Source organism: Ziziphus jujuba, chromosome 7 (genome assembly GCF_031755915.1).
Source record: "Ziziphus jujuba cultivar Dongzao chromosome 7, ASM3175591v1".
In the NCBI taxonomy this organism is placed as follows: domain Eukaryota; kingdom Viridiplantae; phylum Streptophyta; class Magnoliopsida; order Rosales; family Rhamnaceae; genus Ziziphus; species Ziziphus jujuba.
Genome location: NC_083385.1, coordinates 16,078,127 through 16,103,731, shown reverse-complemented (window position 1 = coordinate 16,103,731; position 25,605 = coordinate 16,078,127). Strand labels below are relative to the sequence as shown.

Below are 25,605 nucleotides of genomic sequence, written 5' to 3'. Positions count from 1 at the left end.
TCATTTCCGACCAAAGAGAGGAAAAGGTAATGGGGCTTACCGCTTTTACCGTCCCCAAGGGAGACTTAGGATGGTAACATACTGTTCTAGTAGGACTCTCCCAAGGGAATATTAGAGAGGGTAACGTTCTTTATTCTCTTGATATGGCTATTTTAAATAAAATAAAACAAAACTAGCGTTTAAAGTGCTATTTTAAATAAAATAAAATAAAATAAAACAAAACTAGCGTTTAAAGTGTATCCTGTAGGGTATTACCTTCAAGTAGCAAGCTACAGTTCTCCGGCATGAGAGTATTGCATTTAAAAATCTATAATTAATCTTATTGCATTGGATTATATTGGAATTGGATCCGATAAGATTGAAATTACTTTAATTTTTTTTCTAAAAAAAGTTATTTTAAATCTTGTTATATTATATATAAAATAGTCTAGTTCCGTTTGACAAACAAACAACAAACAAGGGGACAAGGATTGGGGGCAAGCACATTTTACTATCACAGTGTATAACTTTGGTGCATATATATAACTCATATCCTCAAGGATAGTTTTCAAATTATTTTGTGAAATATGATCATATAGACTAGTTTTCAAATAGCTTGGAAAATATGATAATATAGACATTAAAAATGAGATCATGTGCACTTACGATAATTTAATTAGACATTAAAAATGAGATCATATGCACTTACCTTACCGTAATTTAATTGATTATTTTTTTTAATTGACTATTTTTATTGATTCACTTTTCCATATTTGAGTTTTAGTGTTAAAATTAAAGTAAAAGAATTAGTAAGGAACACTAAACAAATAAAAAGAGCTAAATAAGCTAAAATAAAAGATCCACGTCAACATATCTATTCTGGCATCGGTCAATGAGATAAATGAAGATGCCAGCGAGAAATTGATGCTAAGGCCCAAAAAGCCGAAAGAATCCAATCATGGCCGCACTGTTTTGTTCCAATAGTAATAACAATTTTTTGGTCCTTTTGTCAGGAAGACTAGCCCTGACAGCTCTGCCGCATCTGAAGGCTGTCATATAAGCTTTAGAATTGGAGAGGCAGAGAAATACAGAGATAAAAGCAGAGCATAGCAAGAGGCAGAGAAATACAGAGGTAAAAGCAAAAGCACTGCAAAATCAAGAGCCTTTTCCAACTGCCAATAATTTCCCTTGCCAAAGCCAAGTGCTGCCTGAAGACCGGCTTCAATAAAGCACCTAATAATTCACCCAAATGCATGATTCTTTATATTAGGTAAGAAAGATCCATCAACATTAACTTTATGATCCATTGGAGGGGTCTCCTGAGGTTCAAGATTAGAACAACTGTACTTCAACTTTTTTTTTTTTCCTTCATGTTTTTAATTCTTTTTCATCTAAAAACAATGAACAACCAAACAGAAATATTTCAAAAATAAACAAATAAACATAAAGCATTGCAAAGTACAAATATGTTGATTATTATCTAAGAGACAACTCAAATGAAAATAATCATTTAAGATATATCATAAAGAATAGTTAGTTAAATACAGAATGACAAAAATATATAAATAATATGTATATGTATAAATTGTTTTATTTATTTAAAAATATAAAAAAAAAACATTCGGCCAAAATATACATAAATGGGAAGTCTATACATTTGGTACATACATATATATATATATGTTATAAATTGAAAATATAAGACAAAAAAAATATAGGGTATTAAATATATATTAAAATTAGTTATTTTTAATATATATGATAAAAAAGTATAACTATTAGTGAGATAATAATAGTTTAATATATTAAAAAAATAAAAAAATAGTAAATAATTAGAAGAATAAAATAAATAAAAGATCCTTTTATGCACATATTTTTATGTTGTCATAAAAGAGAAAAAAATTGAAATTATTTATTTTTTCTAAAATATGTGTTTTCTGTTACCACTTGTATAATACGACAATACGTTTAATAGGTGTTTTAAATTTTTTCCTTTAAATATACGTTTAATATGTGTTTTAAATTTTTTCCTTTAATTTATACCACTTGTATAAATTTTTTTGTATATTTAAAGAGTTACCACTTGTTGTTGCTTTGCGTCTCCCTACTTCAATAATTGCATACTTGCTTTCTCGGCCTGCAATGATACATAATCATATCTGTGTTAAAAGACAAAAATAAAAGGAATGGAAAAAAAAAATATATATATATATATATATATATATAAAATAGGATCAGAAATTAAATTAGATCATATAGAAGAATACCTACCTCTTTCTCCCAATTACATCGCATGGTAATGATGATCAATATCAAGGTCTGAATAGCTGACCCACCAATCATGCCAGCCCAAATTCCCTAATTGTGTTTAATTATTTTCATAGCATGATGTCAGTTCACATTATCATTGCCAAATAAATTACAGTTTACAAAAAATGGAATAATAACAAAGCACCCAATTTCTAAGGAGTGTTCAATATATATATATATATATATATATATATATATATATATATTTTTTTTTTTCTATTAAGATAATTTAACTCCCCTTTTCTTTTTCTTTGTTTTCCCCCCCAATTTTATTTGCTTTTTTAGACTGACTAAATTGAGAGTTTGCAGTCCTATGAGGACAGTCCCGTAATAAAAAAGCCACTATATCTTTGAGACAATATCCCAAATTCGAATTCTTTATCTCCAACATTAAGAACTTGAGAGTTTGCAAGATTAATCATCATATAATTTGGTATTTTTTAAATGTGAATATATTATTTAATTAAATTCAGTCTATAAAACAATACATACCATAACTCCAAGGTTGAAAATCCAACCCATGAAATATCCAAGAGGCACTCCGATAAGATAATAGCAACCCAAATTTATGTATGCAACATAGGATTGCCATCCACATCCAACAGCCACTCCTGTTAACAATTAAATTAAAGCTAAAATTAAGGAATTAGATTTTGTACAAATTAAAGAAAGGAAACAATTAAGTCTATTATAGCTTATCATTACCAGAGAGAATAGGTTGAATACTATTAAGCAGAATTGTGAAGGCCAAAAGGAGAGAGAGTTTGTCTACTTGTTGAAGTACAGGTTCACTTGAAGAAAATATCAGTGCAAGCTGATTGCTGAAAACCATAACTAAAAGCCAAAAGAAGAGGCCAATTATAATGGATGTGGTCACTGATACTAATGTGGCAAACTTGGCTTGTCTCCCATTCCCAGCTCCAAGCTCATTTGCTACCCTCACTCTGTTTATTTCTCAATTAACAAAACCATTACTCAGTGAATATACATACATACATACATACATACATACATATACACAACCAGATTCACATAAGGTTTTTAAGTTTAGGATTATATCTGAATTAATGTTCTGCAACAAATTTCATGATAAAACTTCTCTCACAACATGTTGCAAGACATTGATCCAGAAATAAGTTATAAATTTAAAGACCTGATTTGAGCGGAACTATACCTATATATTTATATATTTTCATTAATTTTAATGCTTGATAGAAAAGTGTATATGCACATTAATAATTTTAAAGCTTAGATATGTAATGCAATATCTAAAGATCAATATATATACACATAGATAAGCTCTAGTGAGGATGTTAAATTGAGGATATCGTGAAGATGAACATTTTACAATATTTCATAATATGTTGTGGGAGCAAATTTATCCTGTAATATATTGTGGGATGTATATTCTTATGATATTCTCTAAGTAAAATATGTAATTTAAAAGAAAACCGAATAATTCAATACTTTCTTGTACTTAGATGCTCCAGCAAAAAGATAAAATATATGTATGTATATATACATATATATATATACATATATAGTTTCAAAAAAATTGATATACCCACGACAACTCTCAAAACAAGTATATTAACCCGACAACCGAACACATATGTCTGAGTTTGTGAAAAATTAAGCAGACCCTAATTGTACTTCCAATATAATTATCATATATGTTCCGAAAAATGGATTAGTTTGGGCATTATACAAAGCAGTCTAATCCTTTATAATATCTGATTTTGAGCTCTTAAAGTATTTTAATATTTATATATATATATATATATACATAAATTGGTAGAATGTAATTTATTACTTATATATATTAACAATAAAAGAGCGATAACGTTGATGTTGTCCAAATAGTACTAGTGATTGTTTTACGCCGTATATATACCCTACCGATTGGACCACATAAAACAAGCATATCAAATCTTCGTTTATTCCAATTCCAACTTTTCTCATATTCCATATTGGTATTGCTTTTAAAAACTACTGAATAATCTTCACCTACCCGGCCCCTTGAGGTTGAGGAACAAGGATTGGGAACCAAGCAAATTTTTTCACAGTCTATAACTGATTAACCTTCACCTACCCCTTCATGGGCAAGGATTGGGGTCCAAGCAAATTTTTTACTGTAGCAGTTATAAAGTTTGGACCATATATACATATACAAAATATATGGTTTTTGGTTTATGGTGGAAAATATAGCGGTATAGACACTAAAAATAAAATCATATGGTGTGATGGTAATGGGGTTGACTACTTTTTAGTTCACTTTCCTATATTAGACTTTTAGTTTTAAAATTAAGGTAAAAAAAAATTAAAAGATTAGTTTGTAAAACTAAATAAACAAAAATAAAAATAATTGAATAAGCTAAAATAAATGATCCACATCAACATTTTACCTAAAAATAAGCTATCCAATGCGATAAATGAAAGTATCAACGAGAAATTGATGCTAAAGCCCGAACCCAATAACGGAGGCACTGTTTTCTTCCAATGGACCAACATTTTTTTTGGGCCCTTTTGTCATAATTGGTTGTTTTAATGAAGAATAGTATAACCTAAGATAAAATAATGCAGGTAGATACCGTCTTTTTTATGGAATAAAACCCTTTTTCTTTTGGAGAATGAATAAAAACCTTCTTTAATAATGCGTTCCAAATCAATAATTTTCGAATCCCCCACTTTCGCTACAACAAATCAACAGTTTAGCTGCTAGAAATAGATATAGTATATATATTTTTTAATTGATATAGAAGCAATTGTATTCTAACATTGATAGTTCATATGGCATAATTTTTTTTTTTTTCTAGGAAAAGCTAAATGTGCACCATAAATTTAAATTTAGGAAATAATTGTTAAAGCAAAAATTTAAAAATGGTCATATATATAGTTCAAAGAGTCAAGACCATAGATGGCACTATCCATTGAATATATTCACGCAAACATCAAAGATGGTTATCGACTGTAACTAGTTACCCGGTTGCAGCAAAAAATGCTAAAGGAATCATTATTTGCCACGCATTTATTGTCATGCTGCAAAAGAGAAAAATCATAGCATTAATATAAAATAAAATAAAACAATTAAAAAAGCATGAAAAATTATTCAAGGTCGCTTTATCGCATACCATATAGCCAAAGCATCCAGGGCTATCTCAGCATAGCTTAGATTTCCAGTCATCACTACCAGTATTCTATAGTACCAATTTTCCAAGCTGTAGATTTTTAAATTACAAAGGACCAATGTGATTCAAGATAGGTAAATTAAAGATCTAATTTGTTTAGACCCTATAGAGGGAAGGGTTATATATAATACCAGAGCATGACACCAGAGGCAGCAGAGAGTTTGAGAAACTCCCAGAGACCTGAAAATGCTTCAATGGAGAAACCAGACCAAGTCAAGGGACATCCACCAAACACTACGTAACCCAGATGCCCAATCGCCGATACCCACCAAGAGATGTTTAAAATAATTGCGGTACCTAAAAGTCCAACCTGAAGCCTATATACAAACAACCAATTCAACAACACATGGATCACCAGGGCTCCAAGAGATACCCAAGCAATCACACCAGTCTTAAGCTGGCTCTGCAAGAATCTCTGCATTGGAAATTGCAATGCAAAGCAGAAGTGAATCGGTATCATACACATGGAAACTACCCCTGATAGCTCTGCCACATCTGAGGGCTGTCCTATAAGCTTTAGAATTGGAGAGGCAGAGAAATACAAAGGTAAAAGCAGAGCACAGCAAATAAACAGAACAATCCATGAACGCTGCATGTATACACCTAACATGTAGTACTTCTTGGCACCAAAAGCTTGCCCACACAGCGTTTCCAAAGCGCTTGCCATCCCCAGCTGAGGATATTAAATAATTCCATAAAAAACAATTATATGTATATATATATATATATATATTATTTTGAAACTAAAAAACAAACCAAAAAATAAATAAATAAACCAACAATTATGAAATTGGTACCAAGAGACCATAGTTGAAGCCAACAACGACAGTGGTAGAAATAGAGATAGCGGCCAGCTCAAGGTCACCAAGGTGGCCAGCAAAGGCTTGGGTGATTGCAAACATTGAGAAAGAGCAAATACGGCTAAATATTGCAGGACCAACTATGTGCCAGAGCTTCTTTGATTCTATCCACACCTTATGTGCAAGAACTTGGTGTTGACGTTCATGATAGTGGTCTCTGACAGTTGAAGCTGTGACTTCCAAAAGGGGAGCTATAATTGCTTCCTCTGCTTCCCCGTTTCTTGGCATTTCTTGATTTTCCGGGTGTGGCCTAGGGTAATCGATGCAGGGAAGTGGACAGCTGAAGCTGATCAAGGTCAAATTTTTTTAGTACGAACACCTTTGGTTTCCCTATTTCTTATACTAAGGCTGGCTGTATAGCCCTGGTCCACCACTAATATGATGCTATTATTATTTTTAAAAAAAATCTTAGTGAAATAAATTAAATATTTTAGGTGAAGATCTCAATTTTTTTTTTGTCGAATAGTCTATTATTTATCTGATAAGAAAATGGAGAATCCGTCTTAAATTAAAAAATTCAGGTTTGAGCAGGTTCAAGTTGGAGAGAGAATACTGAACCAATATTCCACATTTTAAGTCTGCTACTTCCCCCTATTCCCCTATGGGTATCAAGCTGGGTTTTGGACCTGGGCTTCGGATTTAAGCTTAAATTCAAATTTGGAGCCCAAAATTTTATTTTTACTTTTTCAGTCTTAAAATGTAATTCAAAAAAAAAAAAAAACTTTTTTTTTTGCTTAAAATATATTTATAATTATAAAATGAAAATCACAACTTATTAAATGAAAAATGCTACGAGTATCAGATTCGTTAATTAAATTTTTTATATTGAATTATGTGATTAATTTATTAATGGTTGACATATTAGTAAGTGTCTTAAAATTATGGAAGCGAGTAAATTTAATAAATAATGCAAAGTCATTAAATATCATATATAAATTATCTTATCTTATAATAAATAATAAATAAAATAAAACTATTATTTATCACCATCGGTGATCATTAGCTAGTGGAACTTGTATATCTAATAACAATTAAAGTAATTATTATTAAAAAATTAACTTTTACAGTTTTAATATACAAATAATAAATTAAATGCTTTCAATTAAAATTTAGGTCGTAAACTGACAATCATGACCAATTGTAACAAATAACATGATTTTAAATAAAATACAATTTAACATATAATAAATATTTATAATATATTGCATAAAATTATAAAAAATTATAAAATTGTATCAGATTAGCTAATTGGGTCGGATTTCAAACTGGTTCGACGTGTTGTCCAATAGATCAAGCGTTAGACCATGTCTGTACTAAATATTTGAAACTCGAGCCCAACTCAAATAGAAATTGGGTGATTCAGGCTCATACCTAATTTGGGCTAAGTTTTTTTGTTTTTAAAACAGGTTTGATCGGATTTTTGGGCTTTCGAATTTTTACATTCCTAATCTCAATCATAGAGAGATGACTGACATATTATTATAATTTATATAAAGGGTGAGGAATTTAAAGTCTGAAAAAACAACAGTTTTGCCACTTCACCACCATGTTCTAGGGGCACAATTTGTTAAATCTTATTAGTTAGTTTTAAACTAAATTGGAAACAAATAAATTAATTGGGTAAGTAAATATCTCTCTTAAAGTCAAAAGCTTCCTTAATTGGGTGGTAAGAATGATAAAATAATGACAAGGCACTTAACAAGGCTTGTATCATTTTATGGTTGGCACGGTGGAAGGTACATAGCGACATAGCGACATACTTATGCAAGGAAGTGTGGTGAATGAGTTGTAGATGTAAATATCTACCCTACTTCCGGGAGTTGTACTCCTTTTTCTCACAAATTTATAGAATTCACATGGATTTTATTAGTCTATGAGAGAAGGAAGTTCAACTTTTGAAACCATGGAAACTTTGCTTATTGTAGATCCAATAGTGAACCTAAGCAGACGTGGCAAGAAGTGCTTTCAAGGAGAGTGGGCTACTTGTAATTAGGACCTATAATGTATAACGATGGAAAAAAATAAATACTTTTATGTAACATGTACATGAAAACCTAATTTCATTCTTTCGTTTGATTAAGGTTCTCTTTACCATATATATTTTAAATAGATTATGTTCATGCTCTGAAATTTTCATCCTCATCTCTATAGAAATGTGCTCCTCTAAGCTCCAAAAATGGCTTACATGAGCAAAAAAGATATGACATAATCTTCCAAATAACAATTTTTAAATTTTAATTGAATTAAAAATTATATTTTTACTATGATTTGTAGTAGATCCTAACTTTTAATAAAAACATATGCAAAAAAAAAATTACCTTTCTTTCTTCTTTTTATTTATTTATTTATTTTTTGTTGAAACATTCGGCATATAGAGAGAATATTTCGAAAATAGATAAATATAAAACAAAACAACCTAAAATATTGTAAAACTACAATTATGTTACTCAGGTTGCACTGATCATCGATCTAAGGTTTAACTTAATATAAATTTAGAATTAAATGAGTTCCATACATGCATTTCATTACAAATATATATCGATCCATATATAATACAGGTTAAATTAATTTTTTGTAAATATATATATAAAAAAGGAATAAAGTACATTTTCATGTAATATTAATTGTTCGATTTAAATCGCTGCCCAAGACCATTATTAATTTATTGTCAATCTCGCTGGTTTGTGTCTCCCCACTTCAATAAGTGCGAACTTGCTTTCTCGGCCTGCAAAAGAAATTAACACAATCATCTCTTTTGTTAAAGATAACAAAATACAAGAAAAATAAATTAAAAAACTATAAATAATATTATCAGAATTCAATTAAAAAGCATAAAAGAACACTGCTAATGTTATAGAGAATAAAATATCTACAAAAAATATTTATCAAAAAATATTTATTAAAATATTATTAATTAACATATTTATATATTTAAAATATAAATAAATCCTTATAATCCATTCGACAAATAAAATATCAATAAATATTACATATCATTGTTGTAAAAAAGAATGTTAAACAATTCAATCACTCCAGCAATGTTGTAAAAGAATTCGTACCTCTTTCTCCCAATCACATCGAATGGTAATCAAAATCAATATCACGGTCTGAATCGCTGTCCCACCAATCATGCCACCCCAAATTCCCTAGTTACGTTTAAATTATACCATGGCGAGTGTCAGTTCGGATTACATTGCATGCCAATTAAATGAATTATAAAACAATAATGAATAACGTTATAATATAATTCGGATTACATTGCATGCAAATTAAATGAATTATAAAACATTAATGAATAACATTATAATATAATATATATATATATATATAATAGTTATACAGTACAGACCGATTCATATGTGGATCATATCAAAAAAATATTGACTTTGTTATGTATACTGTGTATACATACGTATCAAAAATCAATATTTTTTTTTAAAAAAAATATCGGTTTAGATATGGTCCGTACCATAGAATTTTCATTTATATGTATATATATAAATATTCTATGATACAAACTGTTCGCATATAGATCTGTATCAAAACCGATATTTTTTAAAAAAATGCATCGATTTTGCCATATACATGTACACAATATATACAACAAAGCTAACATTTTTTTCCAAAAAACATTGATTTTTGGTGCTTTCTGCATGCAGACAGTTCATATTGTAGAATTACTATATATATATATATTGATGGAATAATGAAAAACAATATAAGCACTCATTTTTTATGTTCAAAGGTGTGATTTGGCAATATGTTGGTTTTTTATTTTTATTTTGATTTTTTCTATAATTTATTTATTGGGTAAATAAAATTATAGCATTTTTTTAATTTTTTTTTTTTCAATTCTACATTTCTGTTATGAAAAATTTCATTATAATCCCTTTTCATTTTCTGTTGTTTCAATATAATATTATTTTTTAAAACTCTTACTATAAGACTTAGAATTTTACCCATTTTTCCTTCCTTCGATCCTTTCTTTCTTTCTTTTTCTTTTTTTACTTCTATAGTTTTTTTTTTTTTTTATATTTGATTTCTAAGAACTTTGAAAAAAAAAAAAAAGAAAAAAACCAAAAACAAACAACCAAACACACTCATACTTCTTTTTAAAATGCTAAATCATTAAAATATTGGTGCTAAAATCTTCCTTCCCCAATTTATCGAAAAAAAAAATTATATACAATAATCATAATTGTATAAAAACAAATAAACTTAATATGTTTGAAACTATTTCTTTTTTCTTAAAACAAAAAAAGTTAATTATGAGTTTGATGATATTATTTTTATTTATTAATTTTTATTATTCTTTATCTCTAAAGATGGGTAAAAGAATTTTGTTAAATAAAGAGTAAATAAATAAAATTTTAACTTAATTATTAAAAGGTTTAAAAATGGTGCTATATTGAAAGGAAAGTAAATTGTTAAGAGGGTATGGTGACATTTTTCATAATAAAAATGTAATATTGAGAAAAAAGCAAAATATGAGGGGTTATAATGATATTTACCTTTATTTGTTTTAAATATTTTTTAGTGTTAGTTATAATTATGGGTCATATGACGTAACTATAAATTTGAATAAGTAATAATGATAAAAAAAAAATTAAAAAAACACAAATACCAAATTGAAGATGATTTCAAACTATTTTTAGTTTTGTGTTTAAGTTTTTTTTTTTTTTTTTTTGAATTTAAATTAAATGTTTAACAAATTCTAACATTAGCAACATATAATCAGGTAAACAAAAATCAAAACCAAAAAACTGAGAATCAATAGTATGAAGTTTACATGTTACTGTTTTTCATGACTCCAATTTTCTTTTTCTCCCCATAATTGTTGCTTATTTGGACAACCCAATTGAGTGTTGCAAGATGAATCATTGAAAGGGACAGTAGCAGTAGAACAATATATATGATATAAACAATATATATATATATATATATATATATAAAGAACTAATGTAAGTTGCATGTAGGCTTTTGGTTTTAGTCAATTGTGAATATATGTTTTACTACTTCAGTTAGTAAAATAATTCTTACATATACATACATATTTATATACACAGTAATTCTCATATCCATAAAGTTTGGGGATAGATTTTATTTTTTTGGGGAACAATGCGTATCTTTAGAGGATACATATATACATATACACACACACACACACATATATATATATATATATATATATAGTTTTACTATAAAACACATCTATACTGTATTACATGTGATCTGCTACCTACAATTATATGTAAAACATAACAAATTATATGTAATCATGGATGCATATGCTTGATACTCTATACATGTATGTATTTTATAGCAAAATTTCTCATACATATATATATATATATATATATATATGTATAGTTTTACTATAAAACACATTCTAGGTTGTATTACATGTAATCGACTATCTACAAATATATGTAAAACATAATGGATTATATGTAATTATGGATACATATGCTTGATACTATATGCATGTATGCATTTTATGGCAAAATTTTGCATATATATATATATATATATTTATATACAAAGTCAAGCTCATATTAGTATTGACATGATAGTTTTAATATAAGATTTTTCTTTATTAGTTTTATAGATTATATTAAATATTAAAATTTAAAATTTAAAAATAGTAAAATATGAATTTAATAATATACTAAAATCTTATTTAAGTAAAATGAACCTTATGAAGATTCGATAACTAATAAATAAAATTTTAAATCTCAACTTGTAAAGCGATTTAAAAAATTAAAAAAACAAACAAAGAAATCTTGACGTTAGTACCTAATTTGAATCTAATATATTTATATATATACATACCTTAACTCCAAAGTTGAAGATCCATCCCATCACATATCCAAGCGGCACTCCAACCAAATAATAAGAACCCAAGTTTATATATGCAACATAGGATTGCCATCCAGATCCCACTGCCACTCCTGTTAAATTGTTGATAATTAGAATAAATTACAGCTAATTAAGAAATTAGATTTTATACAAGTTAAAGGATATTAAACAATAGCATATAATAGCTTAAAATTATTACCGGAGAGAATAGGTTGAATACTATTGAGCAGAACAGTGAGGGCTAAGAAGATAGATAGTTTATCTGCTTCTTGTAGCACAGGTTTACTCGAAGAAAATATCAAAGAAAGCTGATCGTTGAAAACCAAAATTAATAGCGAGATCAAGAGTCCAATTATAGTGGATGTGGTCACTGATACTATTGTGGCAAATTTGGCTCCTTTCCCATTCCCAGCTCCAAGCTCGTTTGCCACCCTCACTCTGTTTTATTGCGTAGGATGAGTTTACGTGTAATGCAAAAAACCTCCCAAAAGATCCATCAATAAAAACAATTTTTTTTTTTTTTCCGATTCAATCGATTAAACATCGAGTTTCACTGTTAATGCCACAAATCATAAACTGAATTGGAAGAAAATAAAAAAATAAAAAAAAGTGTTAAAATACCCGGTTGAGGCAAAAAATCCAAGAGGAATCATCATCTCCCACCCATTTATGCTCATGCTGCCAAAGAGTCAAATCTTTATACCTCATTAGAAATGATAATATTACCAAAAACATAGCGTTTATGCATCATGTATACTCAATTTCTATACTAAAAACTACAAAAGTTTATAAAAATAAACCAAATTTTAGCCGAAAACAAAAGGAAAACGAACATACCATATAGACATAGCATCCACGGCAATCTCTGCATTGTCTAGATTACAGTCATCACTATCAAAATTTTGTAGTACCAGCTTTCCAAGCTGTAGAGTTTAAATTCCAAACAACAAATGTGAGAATAAAATAAGAACAAATCAGATGGGAATTTTCTATTTCCATTTTTTAGTCCCTATTTCTATCCAACCATAATAAAATCTCACTTTATTTTAAAAAATAGTTTTTTTTCTTTATTTTTTTCACCTGATTTATTTTTTATTAATATTTCTAAATGGGGTAGCACGATATCATTGGTGGACAGAAAAAGGAATTGAAGATCCAGATCCAAAACAACCACAAGATCTGTTCCATAAAAGGAAGGAAAACCATGGGGGATGTTGTACCAGAGCATGACCCCTGAAGCAGCAGAGAGTTTGACAAACTCCCAGAGACCTGAAAATGCTTCAATGGAGAAACCGGACCAAGTAAATGGACAGCCACCAAACACAGTGTAACCCAGTTCCCCAATCACCAAAACCCACCAAGATATGCCCAAAATAATTGTAATACCAAACAGTCCAACCTGAAGCCTGTACACAAACAGCCAGTTCAATATCACATGGATCACCAAGGCTGCCAGAGACACCCAAGCAATCACACCCGTCTTAAGCTGGCTTTGCAAGAATCTCTGCAGTGGAAACTGAAACGCGAAGCTGAAGTGAACCGGTAACAAATACAAGGACACTAGCCCTGATAGCTCTGCCACATCTGAAGGCTGTCCTACAAGCTTTAGAATTGGAGAGGCAAAGAGATAGACAGGCAAAAGCAGAACACAGTAAATAAACAGAACGATCCATGAACGCTGCATATATATGCCTAACATGTAGTACTTCTTGGCACCGAACGCTTGCCCACATAGCGTTTCTAAAGCACTCGCCATCCCCAGCTGTTCGATCAAGAATTCCATGATAGAAGGAATTTCAATTAGTTCACATGAGCGATGATAAATATATATATATATGGAAAAATTAGTTGCATACATATATGAAGAATTTCATTTTGAAATTAAAATACCAAAAGACCAAAGTTGAAGCCAAGGATGACATTGGAAGAAATAGAGATTGCAGCGAGCTCAAGGTCACCAAGGTGGCCTGCAAAGGCTTGGGTGATGACGAACATGGAGAAGGTTGAGACACGACTAAAGCATGAAGGACCAACTAAGTGCCATAGCTTCTTTGATTCTATCCACACTTTCCTTGCAAGAACTTGATCTTTTTCAACATCTTCACGATCTTCTTCATCTCCGGTGGTTGAACTTGTCTCTTCCAACAAGGGAACATTAATATTTGTTTCTTTCTCTCTTTTTGATCCGTTGCTTGGCATTCTTAATTTGCTGGGTTTTCTCCCTGGTTTTGGAATTTTATGGATTTAAGTAGCTAGCTAGCTAGCTATATAGCTGAAGAACACATTTCAGTGGGAGCAATTTGGTTTCTCTATTTATATTATGTAATTATTGGAAAACTTTTTTTTTAGTCTATTTATTAATTTTTTTTTTATAAAGACTAAAATTATTATTTTTATTTAAATGTGATCCATGCATATTTGTAAACAATTTACCTCGAAATTCGATCCGTTGACCGAGTTATTTGATATCGCACTCTAAATCTACAACTTGTTCAAATAGGTTCAAAATTAATCAATTGGAAAAATTGTCCACATATTAAGGGTTATCACTTCCACGATATGCATAGAATTAATTGGATATTTTTAATCTCATTTAGTTTTCTTATCATTTATAACATTTCATTTTTGTCTCAGATTTATAATCCTTTAAATGTGAGTATAAATGGCATACTAATTTAATTAGTCAATTTTACTAAACTAGATATCTTTATATTTGGTTTAAAATTTATCTTTTCTATGTAACAATTAACATTGATAATATGATTAGACACATAAAATATCCTCTTATTTAATCATGTGGCACAGTCATCAATGAAATATTTAAGGCAGTTCAACCTCCATATATATATATATATATATGTATGTATGTATTCAAATCTTGTTCATGGTTTCCACAAGGCAACTATTTTAAACGATTCAATCAAGCAACCAAATCCTTCCATTTATTATTTAAGATATTGACAATAAATTATATAATATTATGCCTTTGAAATTTCAAATGTATCCAGACGCAGAATCCAATCCAATCCGATCGGAAGCCTCAAAATAATTGGTACTTTATCTTTTTTTTTTTTTCCCTCCTTTTTAGATCATATATAAAAAATTGACTGCAGCATTCTACTTCTCTTCTTCTATTGCTTTTATAAAATAAAAACAAAAGCTATAAGGCTAAAAGATCAGAAAGTAAAAGTTGTATACTTTCCACTGACAGGCGTGCATCCCTAAAAGAATTCTTGAGAGTACAATGATATTTGTCTTCCAGATCCTATATATGGTATTTATTTCTCCCTTCTAATCTCTTTTTTTTTTTTTTTGGTTAAAATTGCTGCTTGCTTTTCTTATTGGCATATGGTCTATCTTCGCTCACCCATTTAGAACATTTTCATTAGAAATGTGAATCCATTTATTATATTTTCAATAGAAATGTGAATTGTAAAAATAAATATGCAATGTAGATAATATTATGGCTTTGATATTGTTATCACAAATGTCTCTTGATTAAAAACCATATTTTATATGAAAAGTTAATTTTTTTTTTCTAAAAAATAATAATAGAGTATGTAATTAATTAATAGTCACCAATAATTTTTTTATACAATGCCCATTGAAGAATAATTTTCTGATTTGATTGTACATTTATACTACCTACATATCAACATTATCAATTTCTCTGCCACATATATTACAATTCATTCATATTCACTATTGAAAATATTTTTAGAGGCTACAACAAATATATATATATATATATTATAATTTTTACAATATATATATATATATATATAACCAACAAAATCAAATGTAAATGGTATTCTATAAAAAATAATAATAATAATAATAAATAAATAAGTCACAAACTGGTATTTCTCATAATTAAAATTATTTTGGTCATAATTAATGACTTTTCGAAATTTTGGTAGTTAAATGATTTCAAGAATCAAAATGCTAAAGTCTACTTCTAGCTACAAAATTTTTAGTCAATCAAGCAATACATCAAATCGTGTTTTATGATTAATAAAAAAAAAAAAATCGTGTTCTGTCGTCAGAATTTGGTGCAACATAATTTTTTTTTTTTTTTAACGCAAATAACAATTGCTAATTTGCTATAAGCCTTTAAGGAGTTGTAAAATGGGCGCTTGGGAACCAAGATCTGTGATGTGTATAAAAATCAATGTCCTGTCTTTATGTTTTCCCATTTCAGTAAGTGTAGACCTGCGTTCTCAGCTGCGTAAATAATAATAATAGTCGGTCCATATTAAAACACGAAACAGAAAAACAATTAAACAGAAGAGAATACTGTTACCAAATACATTTCCAAAATGAAAATGCCAATTAATGTGACAATGGTACATTAAAGAAGGGCTATTAAAGAAGACATTGCTTTTGCCTATGGACTGTTGATGATTAGGTGGGTTGTTTGGAGATGTTAAAAAAAAATATAAATAAAATAAAAATTTATTTTTTGATTCATTTAAATTTTTAGAATAAATAATAATTTAATTTAATATTAGAATTAAAAATTTTAATTCTAATAAAATAAAAATACATATAAAAATTTAAAAAAAAATCTAAAAAATACATTTCTATATGTAAAAAAATATTAAATAAATAAATAAAATAAAAATTTATTAAAATTTTGAAATAAATGCTAATTCGACTTAAACTATTCCAGATGATCATTATTATTTTTTTTTCCGATAAATAAGTCATTAATATGATTTGAAACATGTTACCAGCTCGACTCAACTTTGATATCGAAAAAAAGAAAGTCGACTCAACTCTGATGCTAGAATTTAATGTTGTCAAGATGGTACGTAGTTGCAGATTTGCAGTACTGATAAAGAAGGCATTGCTTTTGCTTTTGGACCGTTGATGATTGGGTGGGTTGATTGAAGCTGACTCCAAATGGTCATTGATCTGATTCTTTTTTTTTTTTTTTTTTCTTTTTTAGTAAATAAGTCATTAATGTGATTTGAAACACGTGACCAACTCGACTCAACTTTGATATTAAATAATAATAAATATCGAATCAACTAGGATGCTAGAATTTAATGTTGTTGAGATGGTAATTGCAAATTTGCAGTATTTTTTCTCTCAAGTCCCAATCACATGGAATGGCGATGAAAATCAGTATCAAAGTCTGAATTGATTTCCTGCTGTCTCACCGGTCATACCAGCCCAAATCCCCTAACAATGTTTAATTAATTTCATAACAAATGATAGTCGGCAATCGGCATTAATGTGTCCATGCCAAATTAAATCAGCACCCCAACCACCCATATTACTGATTAAAATCATGTGCCTTATGGCTTTTTCTTTATTTATTTTTTATTTTTTAAAATTAGGTTATAATGATTTTTAGAAGTATTGTCTTGAATTCATAACTTTATAATGTATGTATGAAAAATATACCAATGAATCAATTTCACTTAAAATGTGCCCTCTCTTGCTTAGCATTTTGTTTAATTTCTCAATTTATTTATTTATTTATTTTTTTCTTGATAGCGGGGAATTCAAACTAAAACTCTCCATCATCTAGAGATAATAAAGTATCTCAAGTAATAGGTATATTATCATATGGTGTTACGTTCCAAATAATTATTGGCATGATATCTATTTAATATTAAAAACCTATATGAAATAATAAATCCATGCCATATTTCAATAATTCAATAAAAGAATGATAACCATATACCTAGTTTATAAAATACTTTTTGATAAAAATAATGGATTTTATTACTAGGTTGTTTAGACTATCAATTTGAGTACAAGAATTAGATGAGTTATTGAAAGACTGGTATGTACATGGTAAGTAATTAATGTGTAAAAAGTTTGTTAGATAGTCTTTTGGTGTTTTTCAAGTGCAATTATAGTCTACATATATATATATATATATATATATATATATATATATATATATATATATATATATATGTATATATACACCTTAACTCCAAAATTCCACACCATGAAATATCCAAGTGGCACTTCAATAGATAATTACAACTTAAGTTTATATATGCAACATAAGATTGTCATCGAGATCCTACAGCCATTTCTGTTCATTGTTCACGATTATGTTAAAGTAAAGCTAATTAAGAAATTAGATTTTACACAAATTGCAAAATTGTGTAAAATTAGAACTTAGAAATTAGAAGAGAAGTATAATTTATAAAGCAGCAAGCGATCATCACTAAAATTACGATACCTCCAAAGCATCGTATTACCATTTGACTGATTATGACTGTCTTTTATCCTGTGATTATTACCTATCCATAATTAATTCCGTGAAGTATTATATGAAATATATATATATATATATAAGCTATCAATCTAGTTGAGACAATATCGTGCTGATCCAATTATATAGTTATACTATTTGACGGATGAGATTGATTGGTTGGTATGTTCCTCACTCTCTTTTAATTTTTATTATTTTTTTTTTTCCAAATACTCTATAATGCTTGTACTTACAAGCTTGGTACAGTGTTTGAACTACTAAAAATATATTTCTAGATCACCCTGGATTTGATCCAGATCTGAGTGAAATGCCCTTTTCAAAGAAGAAAAATAAAACAATAATAATAATCTGTAATGCTCTTTAGAAAGTCTTGATGAATCATCTACGACATATTTAGGGGCCTAAAGTCTCTTAACTTTAATGACTTTAGTGCATGCATACATATGTTATTATTAATATAAAGACAACAATTTTGACCAATTCCAATATTCATTTTGGATTTGGATAGGAGAAATTAAAGCAACTCCATATATATATATATAACAATCCGTACCAAAATACACACGTTTTAACAAGTTTGATCAAGTTTGACTAAATTTGACAAAGTGAACAATATGTTGGTTTCAGTTGACTTTTTCAATGGTCAATATTTTTTATTTGATTAAGGTACCATTATGTAGATCTCATCGATACTAGTTCATAGACTAGCGGTAAGCCAAATTTTGGATTACGGATAAAAAGTTATGGTTCTGAGAAATTTTAAGCATAAGTTTTATATTAGTGTCCAAATCAGTCATCAGTTTTTGTCTGTTAGTGATCCAAGCATGCCAAATAGGAAACAAACCCCAAAATATCTATTTCATCCCCAAAATATGAGAAATTCTCCCCTCGACCCGTGGGTTCGAACTGAGTCGTTTTGACCCATTTAACATCGAATTGGATCACCGCCGTTTTTGCCCATTTCAGCCACCAATCTCTTACATGTGCCAGGGAGGAAGCCCACGTAAAGGTGAGCTTGGCCGTCAAATTTCATGGTGAATAGTGGCCGGACGCGCCCGAATCTAGCTGACGAAGTTGGCGGCGACCGGTGAGGTGGGTCGCCGGATTTTCTTATTTTTCGGCAGATTCAGGCCAACCCATACACCTATCCTATCATTTTTGGACCCTATGAACTCATTTTCATGGTTCTTTTGCCCAGATTTCTCACCGTTTGAGAGATACCACAACGGGAAGTTTGGCCGAAGCTTTAATCAAATTTTTCGACCACAAGAGGAAATTTTGGACTGCGGTGAGCATACCATTGGTTCCTTATCTCTTGGGCTTTTTTTAATATAAATTTTGTAAATTTTGGAGGTCGTTTGATAATTTTTCCATTTTTGGGCTAATTAGTTAATTACGGAATAAATTGGGGCTGTGTTTGGACAAAATTAGTTAAATTGGTTAAAATTGAAGTTGGATTAGCAAAATTAGATATTATTAGGTCCCATTAGAAGGTTCAATTTTGAAAGATTAATCTTTGGGTGAAAAGCCTCAATTTTGGGTATCATGTCCTAAGAGTACGCAGTTTTATTGGACCGTTCAGTGTCCAATTTATAAAATTTTTAGTGGTATAAATTATTTTAAGATATTTGACTCATACAAGTATCTTTAGTTTAGTTATTGGAGCCTAAAAAATATTTTATTATATTACAAACACTCTATTGAGTCTAGAGGCGATCTTGCAGGGGAATAAGAGTGAGCATCTACAATACTGTAAGTGGTTATATCATTTTTAAATATTTTGGGTATATAGTATAGTATAGATGTGCTTTGAATATTTACGTATGTACCATTTGATTGAAATGTTTGGTTTATGCGTATATAATATTTGATTTTACTTATATGTGCTATCATTTTATGTGACGTTTGGTAATATTTTAAACCATTTTCCATTTTTATGAGTTCATAAATAGACTTGTAGTATTTAAATATCTTGGTAATTGAATTGAGGTTTTAAATCATTTCGGAAAATAATTGATTTGAGAAAGCGGATTGAAAATTATATGATTTTAAGCATGTTCAAATATTTTATAATTTTATGTGCTTAAAACTGGTTTATGGTGAATATATTTTATTGTAGTATTTCTGGTTTTAGCATGAACTGATGTTTTGAAAATTTTGAAATATTAAATAAGCAGTGGAATTTAAATATTAAATTATGATTTATGATACAATATTGTTGGAAAAGTATATATGATCTTACAAGATTGATTTAAAGATACTGTATTGGTTATTTTTAATTAATGCACCATATAGTACCAAAGTTTCGGTTAAGTATTATATTACAACGTGCTGGATTTGCCACGGTACCGTCAGGTTGGCTTCACCTAACGGTTTATTATTGCCACGATACTGTAAGGTTGGTTTCACCCAATGATTTATTATTGCCACCGACTATGAGGTCGGGTTTATCTGACGGTTAATTATCGCCAAGGTACCATGAGGTTGGTTTCACCGAACGGTTTATTATTGCCATGGGCTGTGAAGTTAGGTATATCCTGACAATTTATTATTTCTACTACACATTTCATATATTGAGGGTTGTGAGGTGGGTGTATCCCATAGTTTACAGTTTAGTATATCGTATGATACATTGTATATGTTTTGAGTATAATATTAGGTTTCAAATATTGTAGTTATTATTGCACTTTCATAATTATTTTGTGAAAATGTGTTTATAATATTTTATGCTCAAAATTTATATCTTGATTAAGATATTTTGTAATATTATGTTGATCGTTCACTTGATATCTTTGAGCATCGATTTTATGAGATTATATTGAGGTACAAGTTTGGGTTTTGTGAAATGATTTTTAAATGGGAAACTTTTCAAATGAGTGGAAGGAGAGGCATTGAGAGAATGATTTTACAGCAATAAATCATTATGTTTCTATTATACTATGCCACTCACTGAAATTCCTTTATCTCATATTTTATTTGTTTTAAATTTGCTCCCCTAGGTCCAAGCAGTTAGTAGCAATCTACCTCACGTACGGCCTATCGCTTTGTTCCTTCCACGATAACAACAATATTATCTTTTCTTTATCTTACTTTTATCTTTTCGGACATCTTATTTCCTATTTTTACTTCTAAACTTTGTTAACACTCTTAGAGTGCTCTGATTTAAATATTGGACTCAATAGAGATCATATTACTTATGGGTGTAGTTATGGCCTGTGGTACAATAGGCCGATTGTGGACTTTGTGTTGTTGTGGATTTATTTATATTTATATATTGAGGTATTATTAGTAATGCATGTGTTCGTTGTCCACGTTTTAAGGTGAGATTCTATTAGATATTCTCTAGGAATTGTCCAATTAGATTTCACTAGGTGGGACTACCCAGGAGATATTGTAAGAGTTCCCAGGGCGGATCCTATCATATAAGTGTGTGTGTGTCATAAGTCCACAAGAATAATTCAATCAAGCACCGCATAGAGTATTTTCTATAACATTTTGATTCGAGAAAATGTTCAAAATTTGAATTTTTGATCAAGTTTAACCAAGTTTGAATAAGGTTGACCAAGCGGGTTCCACGATTGACTTTTTATTACAAAAGGAATTTTGAATTGACTGAGGTACTGTGGCAAAGTATTCATTGTCACAAGTTTGTAGATTAATAGTACACCAGAATTGAAGCCAAGATTTGAAAGTTATGGTAAAAACAATGTGTGATCCAGACTAATCGGATGGATCGGGGTTAACTTTTTATCTATATGGATTTTTGATGTTGATACATATATCATGTAACAGTGCTCATCAATACGAGTTCGTAAACTAGTAGCATGTTTAATTTAAACCTATAGTTGAAAAGTTACGGGTCTATAAAATCGTATCTATTTTTTGGGGATTGACTTTACTAAGTAGTAGAATATTTAAAGGAGCTTCTGACTTTGGCCACATATTACCAATTGGAAGGTGCCATGTGTCACGATTGAAGAGGACCACATATCATCTTTGAATAAAAAATTATTTTTTTCTTTTTCTTTTTTCCTTCCCCTCTCTCTTTTAACTCACATGCAAAAAAAAAAAAAAAAAAAAAGGTCACTCTCTCTCTCTCTCTCTCTCTCTCGGCCCTACCAGATTTCGGCGTTCCGAATGTCCATGCACCGCATGCGCGGGACATTGATGGAGCCCATAAGGTTTTCAACCGGCAGTTGGCAAAAGCACGATGAGTTGTCGTCGGATGCACCTAGGTCGGGAGTTTGTCTCTGGCAATGGAGAAACTAGTTTTCCAGCAATTTAGCCACCTCTCGGCCAAATTGATCCTCCATCCCACCATTTTTGGATCTTCTAAACTCGATTTTAAGCTCCATTCAACTCAATTCTCTACAATTTTGGAGATATAATAAGTTGAATTTTGGCTGAAACTTCTTGACCATTTTCCAGCCATCATCGGCAATGTTGAAACAATTAATGGTTAGTATTGCATTCCTCATAACTTTAGCTTTCCATTGGTGCCTTGTTTGTAAATTATGGTGGAGTATTTGGAAAATTATCATTTTTAAGTAAATTTTGTATTTAATGTGATAATTATGTTAAATTGTGTATGTATATACATGTTAATGTATAGATGGGTGTATGTATGTTTGCCAATGCATATTTTTGTGTGTATATATATATATATATATAGGATATGTGTGTAATCCTTTGGTATGTGTATAGATGTATAGATGTATAGATGTATATATATTGAATATATATATATATATATATGTATATTTTTTGTGTTATTTAAAATGTGGAAGAATGTTGTGTATATTTTAAAATTTAAGAAAATTGTTATTTAATTTTATTATGCAAAACTTACGTAATTTAAATATATTTGTTGTATAAAATTTATATTTATGGTTTTAAAGAAATTATTGTAAGATTTATTATTATATTCTACTGTTAAATTTATTATGAAGATAAAATATATTTATGTGCATTTATTTTTGTGTGAATTTCATATGATTTAATATAATTTTGCATAAATTAATTTTAAGCGTTTTAGAAGAAAAATATAATAAATTTTCTTAGTATATAAAAATATATTTGTGTATTTGAATATTTGTAAAATTGAAATTATTATAGTAAAAATTAATTTTATAAAATTGTTGGATTTATGTGATTGTTTAAAAGGAAATATGGAATTTTGTGGGTTTAGCAAAAGTGTACAAAAACCCAGTGGTAATTTATCAAATTTTGATATTTATAATAATGTAAATTTTTATAATTTTTAGATGCACCATGTAGTACTGGTATTCTGTATTATATTCATAATTAGTGCACATGTATGTATGGCCATCATATGGAGCTATAGGCTTGAGGATTAGCAAATATTTTGTACAATAAGCATCGGCTACCATCCTTGGCTGCAATTGATGGTTATTATATATGGTTTAGCGAATAGTTTATATATATTATCGTTCTTTGTAAGCTGTGGTGAGAAATAAGAGGTAAGTATTTTACAATGATAGTATTAGCCACTTTTTCCTAAGTTGAAGGACGACCGGTTTAGCCATAGCAAGTTATTAACAATCGGTGTCTCAGGATGCTAAGGTAACCAATTGCAGATTTCTCTCTTTAATCTTTCTGTCAGGGTAGTGCTTGGGACGTCGAGTATTGTCTAACATCACTGGTATATCGTATGGTGCATCAAATTTCATTTTCATATACACACACAACATATATTTATATATATATATATATATATATATATTGTGTTATATATGTATATATCACATCATACAGGAGTGACGATCTAATTTGGCCCATGAATAGTTTGGTCTTGTATCTTTGCTATCTATGAGATCAGCGGGTCGAACGGCCACTATAGGCAATCACCTTTGATCATATTGATACCAATGTACTTGTGACAGCTAATATCATGGAATTGTATATTAGCATGCTATATGGTATATCGGACGTATCTCGGTTACGAGTCTACGGGTTACGTAGTATATTTATAAATTTTAAAATTTTATTTTATTTTATTCTATCTATTTATGATTATGATTTTCTATTATTATCATTATTTATTGTTGTAATTATTATTATTATTATTAATGCTAATTGTTTTGTATTTATTATGATTATTATTATTATTGTTATCATTATTACTTGTGATTATTGTTATTGTTAAATATTGTTATTATTGTTGTCAATTGCATACTTATCATATTCGTTTGTATGGACAAGTGTTGTAGTTTTCGGCAAGTATCATAACCTTCGAGTGAGTATTATAGCCTTCGGATTGGTATCGTAGCTTTTGAGCATGTGTGATAATCTTTGGGCAAGTATCATAACCATCGGGTAGGTTATCCATATTATCGAGAGGTCATATCAGTATTATTATTGTTAGTATTATTACTATTATCACTGTTTTTATTATCTTCTACCTGTATTTATTGATATGGCACATTCATGAGTTGCTCTAGTAATGTATAATTGTACTAAGTGGGTGATGTAGACGGACATGAGTCATAAAGGTATTTGTTGTTCATTAAATCAATTTTAGTATCTGTATTCTTATGCTTTTGTTACTGAACTACTACACCTTGTGAAAAATCTTGTAGTAAGGTGAGAGGAATAAAATAGTGTATTATTAGAGTGTGTTTCCTATGCAAAAAAATTTTAGGGCATAACTAACATTTAAGGAAGATACTACCGAATTTTCCAAAAAGAGGTCCAACAAAGTTTCCTCAATAAGAGCTCATCTAAGATTCTGGTTAGGGATCTTAGATGGATTCTGACAGTTTCTATGTACATCAATTTTTCAAGCCCTTATTCAAACGAAAAATGACCGACTTTATGATTCATTTCACATCAATTTTAAGAAAAATCTATTATTCTCCTGGAAGTTTATGCTCTCACCTTTAATACATTGGTCAAACCATGTATTCAAGTCCTACTGGTGTAAGTTCTCAAGTAGCTAGTACCAGAAATATGCCCCAATTCATGTGCTAGCACTATTATTGGCGCAGATAATCTAATTGAAAAATAATAATAATAATAATAATAATTTGTCGTGGAGGTGAAATCGAAAAAATCTTGTGTGCATCGGCTGTACCAGCTCAACTGGTACCACTCCAAATGATTTTCTGACATGTGTTATAGACTTGCCACATCATAAGCGAATTAATCA

The 25,605-nt window shown here is 29.3% G+C and overlaps 1 protein-coding gene and 1 pseudogene across 1 annotated transcript; both read right to left on the bottom strand.

Annotated features, from left to right (window-relative positions):
• Positions 1-789: 789 nt before the first annotated feature.
• LOC107425206 (protein DETOXIFICATION 27-like) lies at positions 790-6,694 on the bottom strand. Its single transcript, XM_060819136.1, has 9 exons — positions 6,275-6,694; positions 5,609-6,150; positions 5,421-5,507; positions 5,272-5,328; positions 2,995-3,233; positions 2,782-2,900; positions 2,251-2,337; positions 2,060-2,116; positions 790-1,212 (listed from the first exon to the last, which is right to left on the bottom strand). Exons 1-8 carry the CDS (start codon positions 6,563-6,565, stop codon positions 2,084-2,086), a joined length of 1,455 nt encoding a protein of 484 aa, XP_060675119.1. The 5' UTR covers positions 6,566-6,694; the 3' UTR covers positions 790-1,212; positions 2,060-2,083.
• Positions 6,695-8,849: 2,155 nt separating this feature from the next.
• LOC107425205 (protein DETOXIFICATION 27-like) lies at positions 8,850-14,478 on the bottom strand (annotated as a pseudogene).
• Positions 14,479-25,605: the final 11,127 nt, after the last annotated feature.

Bases quoted from the DNA above. Each gene is read 5' to 3' on its own strand.
- LOC107425206 (XM_060819136.1), bottom strand. From the start codon at position 6,565: ATGCCAAGAAACGGGGAAGCAGAGGAAGCAATTATAGCTCCCCTTTTG. The intron at 5,329-5,420 runs GTATGCGATAAA...TCTCTTTTGCAG, and splicing joins CTGGATGCTTTGGCTATATG to CATGACAATAAATGCGTGGC. The intron at 3,234-5,271 runs GTAACTAGTTAC...AGAAATAAACAG, and splicing joins GCATTTTTTGCTGCAACCGG to AGTGAGGGTAGCAAATGAGC.